At 48.2% G+C, this 17,836-nt stretch overlaps 1 protein-coding gene across 1 annotated transcript in view; it reads right to left on the reverse strand.

Annotated features, from left to right (window-relative positions):
* Positions 1 to 584: 584 nt before the first annotated feature.
* Positions 585 to 17,836, reverse strand: part of Nop60B (dyskerin pseudouridine synthase 1 Nop60B) — a 71,761-nt gene continuing 54,509 nt past the window's right edge. The window contains exons 12-14 of the mRNA XM_075682676.1: positions 8,737 to 8,767; positions 1,783 to 1,866; positions 585 to 697 (exon numbers count right to left, since the gene is read on the reverse strand). Of these exons, the coding sequence (XP_075538791.1) occupies positions 626 to 697; positions 1,783 to 1,866; positions 8,737 to 8,767 (187 nt within the window). The 3' untranslated portion in view covers positions 585 to 625. The remainder of the gene's footprint in view (positions 698 to 1,782; positions 1,867 to 8,736; positions 8,768 to 17,836) is intronic.

The raw sequence follows: 17,836 nt of genomic DNA on the forward strand, positions 1-17,836 counted from the left end.
TTTTTTCTTAAAAGGGGCAATCTGTACATTAGATACCAAACTGCATTTGGGATGTTAGTAATAGCCCTACTGTTGAAGCCAGTTGAATTTCCATTGTACTCACAATATAACAGAGCAAGCTTTGTGCGGGCCACTGCGCCGTAGGTAGGTGATGTTGATGCACTACTTTTATTATGAAAGTCTGCTTGAAAGATTCATTCTCCGTGCTAACCTAGCCGCAGTCTTGTGCGGGTCAAAATAAGTACTGCCCTAAATCGCAATTTGAACACGATGAACTTAATGCAGGACATGTGGCTTACAGACCATGTTAGATTTGAGTACACATTGTTTCATACATTAAAACCCACAAAAAGGCTGCCGAATAGGGCAGTTTCTCCCCATTCTTTCAAATGGAGCCACAAGATAATTGGAATATTTCTGTTGGCCCTGCTGCAGTCACCTTTAACTCATGCCGACTGTATCCATGCGAGGCCAAGTTGATTGACAACTCAAAGCACTGAAAGCGCAAACAAATGAGTGAGTCAAGAAAGTTCTGCCTACATCCACGAGGTAGGGGAGAAAGATTAATGAAGAGTAGCACAGTGTTCTCCTCCTCTGGAATTTATTTTGCATCTCTGTACTGCAATCACTCAGACTCGTCACTGCTCTTGTGCTTCTTCTTCTTCTTCTTTTTCTTTTTCTCCGCCTTGGAGGGGGTCTAAGGAAAAAGGAAATGGAAAGCATTGTCAGATCTATGAACACTGGCTGAGGTGTGTCAAGTACTAGTAATAAACACCAGCCATAAACACAAGCAGGAACCATCGACCAGACCAGTTTCCATGGCCTCGGATGCTTCCAACACTTGGACAGCGCTTCCCAAACAAGGTTGCCATTCAAGGAAACTGTGTCCACATGCTATGTGGTGGTCGCTTCTCGAGGACATTAGGAAAGTTCTGAGCTGTTTTGTCATGTCTCTTCTGTTTCGATGTGCCGTAGACAGTTCTATGAAGAATGCATGACCGAGTAGCCCGCCAGCAAACATTATTGTAGAGAAGTAAAGCTCTGCTTTTAGTAAGACAATTATGTGCTTGAAGGCAGATATTTGTTATAGTTAGGATATTTTGGTAACATCTATTGTTTCATTTTTCACCTCCCCTGGGCAGTGGTAGCTGGATTGTTAGGAAGGAAAAAAAGGAATGCAAAAGAAAGCTTCATTTAAAAACAAAATATGTATGTCACAGAGACAGAAATACACACTAAGGCATCGCAGCCCCTTTATGCAACTTAAAACAATGTTTTGCAAGACCTACCCAGTGCTTAACTTTTGCACTATGCATACCATGTAAAAATGTTTCATGATATAATCTGCATCTTCACCAGTTGTTAAAGAATCCTAGGACTGCACCTATATACACAAAGTACTCAAAAATGCTTGAACTTTATATAAGAATTCTTTTCCCCCCAAAATCAAGGGCATTGAGTCTTCTAGGAGGTGTAAAAGCCCTACTGAACATGATAATGGCTTGATTAATTGACAGATAGTATTTAGTGTCGTAAAGCAACGCAAGGGCTGCAACAGACATTGTCCTATTGATATTGACCATGTGAGCTTTAATTTTATTGCGTGCAGTCAATGTTCGGTACTCGTCTACAAGCCCTTTTATGGTGACCGATGGGAGGGGGGGGGTCAAACCTCTGACCTTGTGCCCAGCAGCACTGCCACAGTCACCGAGGCAGTGTGGCGAGTGTGAAGACAGACAAAACAGCTCCAGGCACAAAGGCTGGTTGTGCAGTCACTCTCACCTGTTCCTCAACTTCGCTGCCACTCTCCTTTGCTTGACTGGCATGTGCATCTCCCGAGCCATCTTCAACTGTGCTGTGCTTCCGCTGCAACGTGGAGTCACAGTGCAACCTTACACCACTACACTACAGTGAGACCTCGTTATTACAAACACCACATTAACGCATTCTTCAGAATAATGAACATTTCAGAAATAATGTCGTGACATGTTATAGTTTGAATGTAAACGTGTTTGAGTACTACGAACTTCAGAAATACCGAGCTTTTCAGAATAAACATCATTATTCAGTTTCCGTGTCATGTGCCCTTGGTACAACGAATTCTTATTCTGAAATCTGGGAATTCTTAGCTTTCACAGTATCCTTCATGGCACCACCCTACATACATCAGCCTCTTCTTTTTGTGTCCATTACATGCACAGAGAAATGTAACCTCCATGCCCACAGGTATGCCGTATAGCATGCCCTTTCGGAATGGTGTCGTACACATGTGCTTGTGCTTGGAAAAAGTTAGAAAAAGTGGCAAGCTGATGCAAGTCTCATGCAGTGCTGCTACCAAACTACACAGTGTGCTGCGCCCTGTGGATGACTGAGCAGCTCACAGTCTCCACTTCATTTGCACCCCATTTTATAAAAACCTCTTTCTGGATGCCATGGAGTTCAAATTGATGAGACTGTCAAACCCACTTATAACGATCCCAGATATAACGGCCACATTTCAGTGCATTTATGGTGTTCTGGCTCTGCCTATGGAAATGGTTTCCAGATACAGTCGACCCTGGATATATCGAAATCAAAGGGGATTGCCAAATACTAGTTAGATATATGAATAATTCGAAATATGAAGTATGCCTATATAAAGTTTATCTCAAAACAATGCAGGCCTCGGAACCTGCAGGTTTCCCAAGACCGCGACAAGTGGGAACTTACTGATTTGCCCACAATATTGTCACGTGGTAGTGACGGTTGAGGACAACCTGTGCCCACAAAATCAGGCGACACTCAAAGCTCAACGAAAGTGGTGAACACAGTTGGCGATCATTGAAAACCTGATCAGCAGGTCAAGCTCGTCGGCTTTTAAATATCAGTCATCGAATGTTCCATAGTAATTGCTGGGATCCGCGTGTCTTTAGCAAAGTTGTACATTATTCGCGTCGTGCACACATGCAATCAGATTACACAAGGTTCGGTCGCAGACAGTGGATGGAACAGTCGATAACATTCCAGAAACTTCCGATACATGCAGGTGCATCCTGCGCTGTGCGATAACATTTTTTAGATGGTGAAACATGCTTGCCTGATACAGATAAACAAGTAGACGCGTCAATACCCCCCTCTTAAAGAGCATCCACCCGATGCTGCGCACAAAGGAAAGCAATAAACAAAAACAACTGTAGCAAAGAAACAACAAAATAAGGAAGTTCGTCAGCGTGCGTAAAAGGGCTGAAGACGCACCACGTGGACCACTTCGGATCGTGCACTGTGCCGCTGTGATATTGAAATGCCGTCTGGCACGGCCTCATAGTCCAGTTCGCCAATATGTCGAATGATCTTGTAGGGTCTGAAATAGCGTCACAATAGTTTCTCACTGAGTCATCGTCAGCAAATCGGGGTCCAGACTCAAATGCAGTCACCGGGCTGGTACTTGATGTAGCTTCGTCGGAGGTTGTAGTGTTGGCTGCCAGTACACTGCTGGTTCTTGATTCATAGATACACGAGCTGTTGGGCTTCTTCGGCGCGCTGGAGATAGGTGGCGACGTCAAGATTCTCTTCGTCGGTGACGTGCGGCAGCATGGCGTTGAGAGTCGTCGTTGGGTTCCTGCCGTAAACCAGCTTGAACGGGGTGATCTGTGTTGTTTCTTGCACCGCCATGTTGTAAATGAAGGTTACGTACGGCAGGACGGCCTCCTAGGTCTTGTGTTGCAGTTAGGTCTTGGTGTTGGAACACGGCTGCGTCGCGTTGACCTGTGACTGGTACATGACATCGTCAGGTCATCTTTCGTCGGCGTATTCTTTGCTTCGGGACGGCGGCGTGTCGTTGTTATGTCGTCGAGATAGTCTCTTCGGCGTCTTCAGCGGCGGCAGAGGATCTTCATCAGTTCGACAAATAGCAACCGCACCACCATCGGTTGCTACTTTTAGTTTTCCGGATATGTGCTCGCAGAGCGGCCCCAGGCTGGGCCAGTGTACGGACAGCGCTGAGGCGACAGGGAGCGCCCTGGTGATGGCGAACAGGACGGTCGTCGAGAACTCCACTGAGTGGCGGCGAGGTAGTCGGTGATGTCACATGAGCGCTCTCCAAGCTGTGGACGCAGCACGTTGACGGCGAACTCTCGGAGTCCCAAGTCGCGGTATGGCCATTGGCAGTACACATAGCCAGCTTCTCTGCTGTGATAGCAGAGCGGGTGGCGGTTGGGGGATCACCAGATGTTCCGTCTTCCTCGTGTAGCTGCGCTGGGCGACGGGTGGGTGTGCTGGCAGCGGTGGAATGCGGAATGGTGGCATTACAGGGCCCTGGCACGATAGCGCAGGGGGACCTTGACAGCGGGCGGCGGCGTAGTTCGTTTCCGGCTGGGGCTGTGGCGATGACAGATGCACTTCAGCAACTGCAAATTATTGCTGAACCTCCTCTTCGACGATGTCGGCGTTTTGAGGCCACTTGAGGCTGCGACCTAGGGAAGAGATTCTGTAGTTCCTTGCGAATGCCCGCTCTGATGGTCTCGCACGTGTCTTCACTGCCGAGTGATTGAACATCAGTGTAGTTTTGGCAATTATACAGTGAAACCCCGTGCATACGTTTTTCACCGGACCGAGGGAAAAAAACGTAACAGCCGGGAAAACGCAACAGTGAGGAAAGCTCCGAAAATGAATGAAAAAAGTGCAGCTTCAACTATAGACAATTTATTTCCACAGAGTGCGCTTAGGACTTAAAGTCTAGAATGGTGGCTTGCCGTTTCTTCCGCTCGCTAGAAATCACCACACGTTTCTCAATAGCCTGGAAGGCCGCATTACTGTCAGCGCCGCTGTGAGGTGCGACGTACCTGCGGAGGAGGTCCAGAGCCGCGACCGCTTCTACAAAGCTAGGATTTGGCAACTCCCCGGCATCATGCGGCTCGTGCTCCTCGTCGTGACCGCGCCACGGCAATGGCAACAGACGAAGGAATATCCGCGGAAAATTTTGCCCTCTTTGGCGTAATCATGCTAACGTGGTAACGATTGTTTAGTATTGCTGCGGAGCGCGCGCGTCCGAGCAGCCCGGTTGAGCGCCGCGCGACGTGGCTTCACGAGAAATGTAAACAAGAGAGGAGAGCTGGCCCGATAGGCGGAGCAACTTCCGGCTTCCCTTTAGCTATAGCTACACAAAGAGTGACGTCAGGGCCTCTCCTGAGTTTCCTTCCTCCGTGAGTTGACCTGTCCAACCATGCGGTCACCGTAATCACAGTGATGATAGTGAGAACATTTTTCACGAATGGCCACCTAGTAGCGGCCTCTCGAACCAATGCCTCCTTTACTAGATGCCGGCCGCGTTGCTCGCTTTCCCATTGTAGCGGCGGTTCCCTTAGTTGAAGTTAGTTCAGCATAAATTCCGTGAGGCGGCGCTCGTTGCCTTTTCAACTTCCAGCAGATGTGGCAGCGGCGGCTGAATGCATCCGCCGGCGCGTTATATGCGCGGGCCACGGGCGTCTGTTAGCGAGCGTTATTGCGGGCCTCTGAGACGGTGACAGATGCCATGTTAATCTCGGAGGCCGTAGCACGTGATTGCAAGTTGCAGTTGTTTGCCGTGAGAGGCGCTCGTTGCCTTTTCATGGAGGAGAGAAAAGGGAGAGGGCCCGGAACTGAGCTACCGGACAACGCGGCAGGCATCTAGTAAAGGAGGCATTGCTCAAACTGGCGTGCGGCATCTTGCAGCCAGTTCCATAGCCAAGCCCGGCCAAGCCTGGTCAAAACTCATCAAAAGCCAAAATGGCGGTTGGAGCGCATTGCCTACTTTAGCCCAGGCGAGTTCGGGTGGCGACGCATCATGCGGGAACGTTTTCACAGCTACTACATAACAGCGGGGTTCCTTATATATTGGATCCTACGGAAGCTATGCCGGGACCGGATGAAAACGACGTAGCAGCCAGGAAAACGCAGCAGTGAGGAACGTAACAGCAGGGTTCTACTGTACTGCCTTGTCCGCATATCGAGCATCTTCTCAATGGTTGTTGCTTCGAAAACAAATTCAGCAACAGTCCTGGGCGGGTTATACGCAACCTGCCCAGGACTGTTGCCAAATTTCGAGGCTTTTCTTTCGAGGAACCCTTATGGGTTTCCTTTGTAGCAATTGCTACAATTGGGTGGATGTCTCATTTTCCCTTAATTACTTCTGTCCACCTTGCGGGTATCTGCAGAACTATTACGTCAAATTCTTGCCTTTGCTTCAAGTTGTTGACAAATTCGACTTCGCCCTGCGATCTCCTAGCTGCCTGGTTAGCTCGGATGGTAGAGCGGCTGCCCAGGAAAGGCGGTGGTACCGGGTTTGTGTCCCAGGACTAGGACGAATTTTTCTTTAACTGTGAGGCTTTTCTTTCTAGGAACCCGTATGGGTTTCCTTTGTAGCAATTGCTATGATTAGGTGGATGTCTCATTTTCCCTTAATTCCTTTTTGCAGACTTTTTTTGGAGTCCGAAGAATCGGGCATTGACTGTATGTCACAAGCTCTCGAATAAAAAATGGCGGCTACGCTTGCCGTTTCGAAATGACAGGTGATCAGAAGCAGGCGCCATTTTGAAATAGTTATGCAATGCCACATTTCATTTTTTCGACAGACGTTTCTAACAGAAACTTACGGCTAGTTGCGAGAACGCACGAGGAACAAAAATGGCACTGAAAATCTGGGTTTTGGACCGAAGCATTGTCGAATTGTAAGTGCTGGCGCCAGCTTCAGTGTGGTTAATTTTTGGGTGTTCTTAAGCGCAAGTCTAAATATAACCAACTATGGCATAACGACTACAGTCGCCGACCGATTTTCCGGACTCCAAAAATTCGTACATGCCCGATTATTCGGTCAGCTTCACGGCACCGCCATTCCCCCCATGGACCATAATGTATAACAACTGCCGAAAGTTCGGACATGTTGCAACCTATCGTCTGATTTTTCGGACACTCCTTGAGCCAACTCGATTGAGAGCATCATGCACCGACTATGACCGGCGCATAATTCGACTTGCTGAACGCGATTTTCGTTTTGAACAGAGCCTCCTTGCTGCCCCACGAAGTGGCGCTACTGGAAATCCCCGCTCATCATCATCGTTTCTGCCTGGTTCGATAGAGTGGCTCTACAGCAGTTCCAGTTTCAGCTTAGTAAGCCATGTCAAGACAATCCAGCAGCTGATTTGTTTCTTCGCGCACGACGCTGCGAGCAGGCCATGAGCAGGCCATGAGCAGGCTACGTTTTTCGTTTGTGCGACTGGTGTCGGCACGGTGGTGTTTGCTTTGTGTGCTGTGTCGAGGTTTCGGTGATCCAACGCGGCGTACGGAAACATTGCGTCAAGTGTCTAATAGCGCCGACAGTGCCCGCGCAGACTTCGCTGGGGAATGCCGGCAAGCGGGTGCCGGGAGGCCTAAGATTTGTCGCCTTCCGATGTGCTCCCTACTGACGCGGAAAATGTTCTGCCGAGACCTGCGCAGTGGTTGCATTGCGATTCCGGACACTGTCTCATTTGACAGTTTCACAGGTGCTGACACTGCAGTACTGACATGCGCAGAACTCAACGACGGCGAGATCATTCGTCAGGTTTCTGCTGCGCCGCCGGACGATGACTCCGAGTCGGAAGATGACGCACAACGTGCTACGCTGCCGTCGCATGCGGAGCGTGCACAAAGAGTGACCGTAGGACCCTCTCCGAGATTCAGGCTTATCTGACTGCGCGTAAACGGAACAGCATGCAACGGCGCATTCACGATTTCTTCAAGCCTACTGCCGAGCCCGAATAAGCGCATGGAAATAAAGGAGTTCATTTTTTTTTCTTAATCTGCTTTTTCGGACACCTGTTTATTCGGACATTTCCGCAGTCCCCGTGAGGTCCGAATAAACGGTCGGCGACTGTACTTTTCAGAGAACTATAAGTTCATTATAAATGGGTTCTACTGTACACTCACGAATCGAACCCAACTGTTAGAGGATTTAGTACTCAATTCAAGGTCAACAGATGAGTGCAGTCAGTGACCAATAATATCGACATGGCCGACTATTTGAACAGCTTCATGGCACGATACCACTCACAGCTTAGACGCAATCTGTAAGGATGACTGAGGTCTGGACACTTTACAGCACCTACATGATAATTTCGACTCTGCCAACACGACCTCGTGCTATTCCATACACCACCAGGAGATGATTTGATGCACCCATTGATTTTACTTTTGTCTATCTGTAAGGGCAAAATGAGAGTGGTAGACCAGGTTGCATGTCGGAATGCATTGACAAGCTTTTCTGCCCACCTAGGTACATTCAATTTCACTACAGCGAGACAATCATAATAGTAAGATAATTTTCTGGCAAATCCAATATCTCAGACCTATGAAAGTTTGCAGTTTTAGGCGGTCCCTGCAGAGTCCAAAATACCGATTGGCAACTGTGGTTATACACTTCCATTTTCTTTAGAATGCCTTTTAATTCCAACATGATGGTAACATTAACCAACTGTACATGTCCCACTGATCTCAAAGTAATGGAGGTAGAATTTTCTGTCAGTCAAGGAGACTGCCAAATAATGCCACCGATGTCTAACATGCACTGGGTTTAAGCCAATTACGAAGTGTATTCAGTTCTGAATGGGTACATGGATTTCACAGTTGCTGATTCACTTAATAATGAGAAGGGTCAGAGCAACAAATCACATGCAAGCGATGCTTTGCATGGTGAGCAAGAGCTCAAGCTTGTGGGTAAGCAAGCTGAATGAAATGCACTCTCACCTTCTTGCTGCTATCATGGCCACCACCCGCTCTGTAAAGAAAGAAAGCAACACATTGCACACTAAGTGTCAGCGTTCATAGAAGGAACAAACATCCACAAGCAAAAGTGGCCCCACATAATTTTATTTTGGCCTGTCAGAACTACCCTAAAAATAGACTAAAATCTGAAACAACCCCCCCCCCCCCCCCAAAATAAAACATCCCTGTATACTGCAACTAAAAGCCCCTTTTGGCACTTTTAACACTGCAGTGGACACTCATTGTGAATTCTGCTGCCGTGAGAGATTCAGTAAGTTCTCCCACAGATCACAATTTCCGACTGATTTCTCAGACCAGAAGAGAACCACAGAAATGTCAAGAAAACACACACTTGTTAAGAGACAATGACCTGCAGTATTAATTTCACATGGTAGGGGCCTTCTTGCTTAATCTTCCACATAACTGCAAGCAAAGTCTTTCTTATGAGAACTGTAATAAACACTAGACTGTTTTGTTCTGTCCCAAAACACAAAGAATATAGCTGTACAGCGCAGTCCACTTATAAATAAGGGTGTGTGCGAATATTCAAAAAGTTCAGATATTACTGGATATTATATTTTTAATACTTGTATTCAATGCAAAAAATATATTTAGAAATGTTTGAATGTTCAGTTGGATACGAATATTCTAATAAAATTGAATATATTGCCGGCTGTGCGGGAGCAAACATGGTTCTTAGCATTCGTTTCCATCTGAATTTTGTGACGATTTCGTGCTGCTAGCTAAATTTCGCCTATAAAGCAAACTTAGCCACTAAATGGCTGGACTTTGCAGGAAAGCCAGCCTCTACATAGCAAGGGGCACGAGTTTGCGGACAGACAGCATACACTCTTTCTTTCTTCTTTGTTTTTGCAGCGCCACCCTTAGTTCTGAGCTTATTGCTTGACTGCAAGTGCAATGAGTGATGACTGGCACAGGGTCAAATACTTCCGAGTTAACGGGCATTCGATACATACAGTACAGTAACGCACAGGCTGGCGAGGTCAGCTAGTGGGAATGAATAAACTTTCCAAGTTAACATGAGCCAAACACACAATGTTTACATATAACGGCTTACTAGTCTAGTTTTTAACATTGACAATGCAATTGCAATGCTCCAACATAATACATTAACCCAACTTTTGAATAAGTGCATGTGCACCCCATTATTTGACATCTGAAAATTTTTATATTTGCGCACCCCTATTTATAACGATACCACATACAGTCAAACGCACTTATTATGATACCACTTTCAACAATACATCAATTATAAGAATGAGAAGCTGCTGCACCGTGAACTTTTGTATGTTTTCCATGGTGAAATAACCCACTTACTCAGGGTGTCTACCAAGTTGATATTTCCAAATTCCCTGAGTTTTCCAGGTTTTCCCTGAGCACCTATGCGAAATTCCCTGAATGAGCCAGAACATTGTTTTATGTCAAGACAGGCTGACACCACGTTGCCCGATGCTGTCACTCTCTAGTAAGCATGCTGAAACAAAAAAATGACTTAATCCAGTTTGAATTGTAAGGAGTAATATCTATTTTATTTAAAAAGAAAACAGAAGGAAGGTGTTAGTAAAATGCACAGCGAAAGAAATGGTAAAGCCCATTCCAAATTGAGTCCAACATTTTCAAATACGAATGAAAAGGAGATGCATACATAAGTAAATATTTTTTAATATCAGCTATTTCTATCAACTGATAGCGAGCTCATCTGTATGAGGTACTGAACTTTGTCACAACTAAGGTTCTCTCTCAGCAGCTGAGAAGTCAACCTCAACTGTCCTGACATACTCCCAGCCCGTACACAACATCTCAGTGTTGGGTTTCACTGCTTAAACAATTTATTTTGGTTTGGATGAGGGACACCTGTGTCTCAGCGTCAGCCAACACTTAGTTGTTTTAGCTCAAGCTCCTTCAAAAAGGCGGCGGCACCCTTCCTTTCCCGTTATTTCCTCAGTGCGTCGGTCCTTTCTGTTCTCATCCTCCTTCTACCACGCTTTCACCACATGGATCATCTGAAGCATCCTCTTGGTCAGTTGTACAGTCAACATTTGATTTTTCGGACTTCCGAGGGGCCGCAAAAAAAAAAAAAAATTGAAAAAAAAAAACGGGCAGTCTGAAAAAAATTAATGCATGTCTTTAACTGCCTTTAAGGGCTAAAATTACCACAGGCACGTCAGAAAAAGCTCTGAAGGCCTGCCAGTACGCTTATTAGGCATATCAGGGCTTGTACTGTGACAGGAGACGGGGTGCACGCATGTGTAATTAAGGAATACATACTGTGTCCCGTGACAATTGCCCCCTTCCCACGCTGGTTATGCTTCACCGCCTAACAATAATGTACTGAGGCGAAGCTAACTTTCGGAGACTGGCATTACGCAACGCGCTGTGCTCTGCGAGCTTCAAAGCCAATCGCGAGGATTACAAAGGCGGAGTCGGTGCCATTAGTGATAGCGGTGAATTCTTTCAATGAAAAACACGGCACCGCACGGCAAGAAGCTTAATAGCGAACATAGAAGCAGCTAGGCCTAACGTTGCCGCGGTGGTGGTTACGGCTGCCAGCGGATCTGCCTGCGAGAGTGCCGGTTCGAGGCGGCGATATAGTCAAAATAGCGGCGGTGGCGGCTTTGATTATTGCCATTTCAGACCTGCAGTCAGGGCAATATACATTGACTATATGGAGTACGTGGTGGTGCCGCAAAACCGTGCAAATTATCGGGCATGTCCGAAAAATCGGGCGTCTAGAAAATCGGTCGTTAACTACTCTGGCAATACATCGTGCCGATGACACGGCATCAATGACGATTCGTTGCGATTCCTCTATTACTGGAGCCAGCATTAACACGACTTTCGTTCCCTTTCAATAAAGTTACAGCTAATTTTCCCTGATAGAAGCACAAATTCCCTGAGTTTTCCCTGAGTTTTTCCAGACTGTTCAAATTCCCTGAGAATTCCCGGTTTTCCCGGTTGGTAGACACCCTGATTACTTCAATGCCCCGATGCCACATTATCGGTTATAACGATGAAGTCTGGCTGCTGGGTGCCTGTGCTGAAAAGTAGTGAAATGCGAAATACTTGAAAAGAAAAAAGAGAAAGAGAAATTCGAGCCACTGCATGATGGCCCACTGCTCCAACAGCTGCCATGTGCTCATTTTCCAGCCTTCTCCGTACGCCTCTCTCCCGTCACCCTTCCGAACACGAATGGGCTGCACCCGTAGCTTCACGCCGTGCCACCCTCCAAAACATGTGGACCGTGCCAACTGCATTGCACCCAGATTGCTCGCCGGATCCTTATTCAGCACAGTTCTGCAAACAGTTCTAATTGTTCGTGTTCGTCTTTGTTGGTTGATTCGAAAGCATTCCTGGCCACATGGTCTCTCAGCCTCGTTTGACTCGGCGCCGAAAGAGAAGATGGCAGATTCGCCTGCTTATCACTGGCAATGCAGAATGTTGCCGATGAAACGAAAGCGCACGGCTATAGATTTGGAAACTAAGTGCTTCTAATTGATGAGGCGATCGCTGCGAACGCGCTTGCATTGGATAGTGATGGCGACAACGGCAGCGATGATGCGGTAAGGCAGGCTTGCCTTAATGCTGTCTTCACACGAGGCCTGGCAGATGATTCAGTCCCCCCGGGACTTCGCTTTTGCGAGGAACCTTCCGCTGCACTAAGTGGAGCACCTGGATGCCTTGGAGAAGGATGTCGGCTAGTTTTGCATAAAGCAAGCAACGCCAACGGACATGGGGTTTTCTCGTGCAAGCCAGTGAGAAGTACGTGGTTGGTGAAGTGCTTGTGGTGATCTCGCTTCAACATTCCTTCTGGATTTCTCAGACTGACAGGCTGCCACGACAACCTTCTCACACTTTTTAAAAGGCCCCTTTTGGGGCCACCAATGCGATATCTCGGCGGAGCTCGCATATCACCTGCTGCCCGTGACCCCCTTTTGTAATTGTTATAGCAGTGTCGTTCTTAATGCCAACAGCTACGACTTGTTACACGCAATCAGAGCACCCAGAAAGTCAAACGAGTGAACATAATCAGCAGCCAGATGGAGGAAGGTGGTGAGGAGGGGCCCTGGCATCCCCGCCATTATAGTTTTTTTACATCAGCTCTGCCATTCCCCCATTTTGATTTTTTCATGAAAACAGGTTATAACAATAGAATTTTCATGGCACTTGAATATTGTCACGTGGTGGTGACGTTGAAGAAGACAGTAGCAATACTGTGAACGACAAAACTAACTTTTATTGGGCGAACCTGTGCCCACAAAACAGGCTGCACTTATAGCACAACAATAGCGACGAACACGATCGGCGATCTATCGAAAATCTGCTAAGCGGGTCAAGCGCGTAGGCTTTTATAGATCAGTCGTCGGATGTTCCAGACTAACCGCCGGGACCTGCATGTCTTCCACAAAGTTCTACACTATTCGCGTCGCGCATACATGCAATCAGATTACACAAGTTGCGGTGAAAGACAGTGGATGGAACCATCGATAACATTCCAGAAACTTTTTACATGCAGGCGCGTCCTGCGCTGTGCGATAACATTTGTTAGGCGGCGTAACGTGGTCGCCCGATAAACATAAGTACACGTGTCATTAGTCCCCTCTTAAGAAGCATCGACCCGATGCTGCAAACAAACGAAAGTAATAAACAAAAGCACTCGTAGCAAAGAAAACAACAAAAATAAGGAAGTTCGTAAGCGTCTGTAAAAGGGTTTAAGGCGCACCACGTGGACCACTTCAGATTGTGCGCGGCGCCGCTGTGAATGCGAAATGCCGTCTGGCACGACCTCATAATCCAGTGCGCCAATACATCGGACGACCTTGTAGGGTCCGAAATAGCGTCGCAGTAGTTTCTCACTGAGTCCTCGTCGGCGTATCGGGGTCCATACCCAAACACGGTCGCCGGGCTGGTACTCGACGAAGCGTCGTCGGAGGTTGTAGTGTCAGCTGTCGGTCCTCTGCTGGTTCTTGATACGCAGGCAGGCGAGCTGTTGGGCTTCTTCGGCGCGCTGTAGATAGGTAGCGACATAAAGATCCTTGTCAGTGACGTGCGGCAGCATGGCGTCGAGCGTCGTCGTCGGGTTCCGGCCGTAAACCAACTTGAATGGCGTGATCTGTGTTGTTTCTTGCACCGCCGTGTTGTAAGCGAATGTTACGTACGGCAGGACCACATCCCACGTCTTGTGCTCGAAGTCGACGTGCATTGCTAGCATGTCGGCGAGGGTCTTGTTCAGACGCTCCGTGAGACCATTCGTCTGCGGATGGTAGGCAGTTGTCCTCCTGCGAGTTGTCTGGCTGTATCGCAGAATGGCTTGCGTGAGCTATGCTGTAAAAGCCGTTCCTCTGACGGTGATGAGGACTTCTGGAGCACCATGTCACAGCAGGATGTTCTTGACGAAAAATTTCGCCACTTCGGCCGCACTGCCTTTCGGTAGAGCTTTAGTTTCAGCGAAGCGGGTGAGATAGTCTGTCGCCATGACAATCCACTTAGTTCCGGATGTTGACGTCGGAAACGGCCCCAACAAATCCATCCCAATCTGCTGGAATTGTTGACGAGGAGGTTTGACCGACTGTAGTAATCCTGCTGGCCTTGTCGGTGGTGTCTTGCGTCGCTGACAGTCTCGGCATGTCTTGACGTAACGGGCAACGTCGGCGGTCAGACGCGGCCAGTAATACCTTTCCTGTATCCTCAACAGCGTCCGGGAGAATCCGAGGTGCTCAGCGGTTGGATCGTCGTGTAGGGCGTGCTGTACTTCTGGACGCAGCGCTGACGGTACAACAAGCAGGTAGCTGGCGCGGACTGGTGAGAAGTTCTTCACGAGCAGGTTGTTTTGTAGCGAGAAGGAAGACAACCCGCGCTTAAATGCCCTAAGGACAATGCCGGTGCTCTCTTCCAAATACTCGACGAGGCCTTTTAGCTCCGCGTCTGCTCGCTGCTGTTTAGTGAAGTCTTCCACGTTTATTATTCCAAGGAAGGCGTCGTCGTCCTCGTCGTCTTGCAGTGGGGGATCGATGGGGGCGCGTGATAAGCAGTCGGCGTCAGTGTTTTCTTCCGGACTTGTATATTACGGTGACGTCATATTCTTGCAGTCTGAGGCTCCACCGCGCCAGCCGTCCTGAAGGGTCCTTTAAGTTAGCTAGCCAACATAACGCGTGATGGTCGCTGACGACTTTGAATGGCCTGCCATAGAGGTAAGGGCGGAATTTTGCTGTAGCCCAAATGATGGCGAGGCATTCCTTTTCACTCGTAGAATAATTCCCTTCTGCTTTTGACAGCGACCGGCTAGCATAAGATATCACCCATTCAAGTCCGTCTTTCCTCTGGACTAGGATGGCACCGAGGCCTAGGCTACTGGCGTCAGTGTGGATTTCAGTGTCGGCGTCCTCGTCGAAGTGTGCAAGTAGTGGCGGTGACTGCATGCGTCGTTTGAGTTCTTGAAATGCGTCGGCCTGCGGCGTTTCCCACTTGAACTCGACATCACATTTCGTTCGATGTGTTAGCGGCTCCGCGATGCGTGAAAAGTCCTTGAAAAACCACCTATAGTAGGCGCACATGCCAAGGAATCTGCGCACTGCCTTCTTGTCGATTGGCTGTGGGAACTTTGCGATGGCAGCTGTCTTCTGCGGGTCGGGGCGTACTCCAGATTTACCGATGACGTGGCCTAGGAATAGAAGCTCATCGTAAGCGAAGCGACACTTTTCCGGCTTCAGAGTGAGCCCTGATGACTTGATGGCCTCTAATACTGTCGCAAGCTGCTTAAGGTGATCGTCGAAGTTTCCGGCGAAGACGATGACGTCATCCAAGTAAACAAGACAGGTCTGCCATTTCAATCCTGCTAAAACCGTGTCCATCACGCGCTGGAACGTTGCAGGCACCGAGCAGTCCAAATGGCATAACTTGAACTCGTAGAGGCCATCTGGCGTGATGAAGGCAGTCTCTTCGCGATCCCTTTCGTCGACTTCTATTTGCCAGTAGCCAGACTTGAGGTCCATCGATGAGAAGTATTTAGCGTTGCAGAGCCGATCCAATGTGTCGTCTATCCGTGGGAGGGGGTACAGTGCAGTCCACTTATAACGATACCACATATAACGATATATCGGTTATAACGATGGGTCGACATGAGAGTGTCATTTTATGCATTAGGTCTATGGGGAAAAAACCATTTATAACGATAGGTTATTCACCGCATATCGGATATAACGATCAAAATTTTGCAGTCTGGACGGCGTTTTCCGTGCCAAATAATCGTAACACTTGCGTTGCTTAGTTCCCTGAAACGAACGATGTCGAGACGAGGCGATGTTTACCTCCGTAAGTTCGTATCTGCCGCCATTACCGCGCAGCGCGTCCCGCCCCGCCCGCGCACCGGAGAATAGCTGAGTAGGCGCAGCGCGCCACAGTCGCTCAAAAAGAGAGAGAAAGAAAAAAAAAGCGACAAGCAAAGCGGCGCGGTAGCGCCCGTCCCGCGTCTCTCTCGCGATAGCAGGCTGACGCCACTGGAGCAGCGTGCAACTAACGGTTCAAATGGTTCAACCCAATTAGAAGATGGCGCCGACAAAGCGCAAAGCTGTGTCGCTTGACACGAAGATGGATATTTTGCAGGACTCTCGATGCGGCTTCAAGGTGAGCGCCCTCGTGAAGAAGTATGAGCTCGTCCAGTTAACGATATCAACCATCTTGAAAACCGGGAGCACCGCGATTGTGAAGGCAGGCGCTATCAGCGGCCATGCCGATCAGCGGAAAAAGGTTAGAGACCCTTTGTACACCGATGTTGAAGAGGCGCTTTACCAGTGGTTCATCACCAATTGCTTCAAGAAGGCGGGCTTTGTGCGTAAGGACGAACTTCCCCAACCCGCTGAGACCGACCCGGTGGAAGTCGCTGACATACCGAGCTCTGGGAGCTCGTTCCTACCGGTGACACAGGTGTTGTGTCGAAGGAGTTTTTGACTGCAGACAGTGCTGCCTCGTTCTGCGATGAAGTCACCGACGAGGCGATCGCCGAAGATGTGCTGTCTCGACAGACGGCAAAGTTGTGAGACGGTGGCGACGGCATCAGCGACAGTGACAACGAGATTGACAGTATCTCCTTGACCCCGACCACGATGTCCACGCAAAGTGCACTGTCGTCGATCGACTCCTTAATTGATGTTATGCATGCTAAAGGATTGCCGCCAGTGTTCGCGCAGCAGCTGGAATCCATGCACACCGCGGTTTTGAATCTGAAGCTGCCGCAAAAGCAAGTGCAGATTTCGGACTATTTCGGCACGCCTAACCATTGACACGGTCATTGGCGCTAGAAATAAAGTTTGTTTTTTTACGGCCTACTATCTACATCATATATTCTTTAGAGCAAGTAGCGAATTGGAGTTTGGAGCTGCAATGGTATGTTCCGCGTTTAAAAAAAAATTTTTTTTTTTATAACTGCAGGCCAGATATAGCGATCATCGGTTATAACGATCATATTTTTCGTCTTTCTCGATATCGTTATAAGTGGACTGCACTGTATACGTCTTTCTTCGTGATTTTGTTCAGTCGACGATAATCGACGCAGAAACGTAGGGTTCCATCCTTTTTCTTCACTAAAACAACTGGAGATGCCCACGAGCTTTTCGACGGCTGGATGATGTCGCCGCGGAGCATTTCGTCAACTTGTTGCCTAATAGCGTCATGTTCTCGTGTCGAAAGTCGGTAAGGGCTCTGGCGGAGTGGTCGAGTGCACTCTTCGATTATGATGCGATGCTTTGCGACTGGCGTTTGTTGAATCCTCAATGACGTTGAAAAACAGTCTTTGTATCGTTGAAGCAGACTTCTGAGCTGTTGCTGCTTAATTACGGGGAGACTTGGATTTATGTTGAAGTCTGGCTCGGGAACTACGGTCGTCGGGGTAGATGTGACAGAATCCGACAGGATAAACGCATTGCTGGTTTCCTGAATTTCCTCTATGTATGCGATCATCGTGCCCTTGTTGATGTGCTTGAACTCCTGGCTGAAGTTTGTCAGCAACACTTTCGTGTTCCCTCCGTGCAGTCGAGCAATCCCTCTTGCGACGCAAATTTCACGGTCG

This window comes from Dermacentor variabilis, chromosome 2, assembly GCF_050947875.1.
Source record: "Dermacentor variabilis isolate Ectoservices chromosome 2, ASM5094787v1, whole genome shotgun sequence".
NCBI lineage: Eukaryota > Metazoa > Arthropoda > Arachnida > Ixodida > Ixodidae > Dermacentor > Dermacentor variabilis.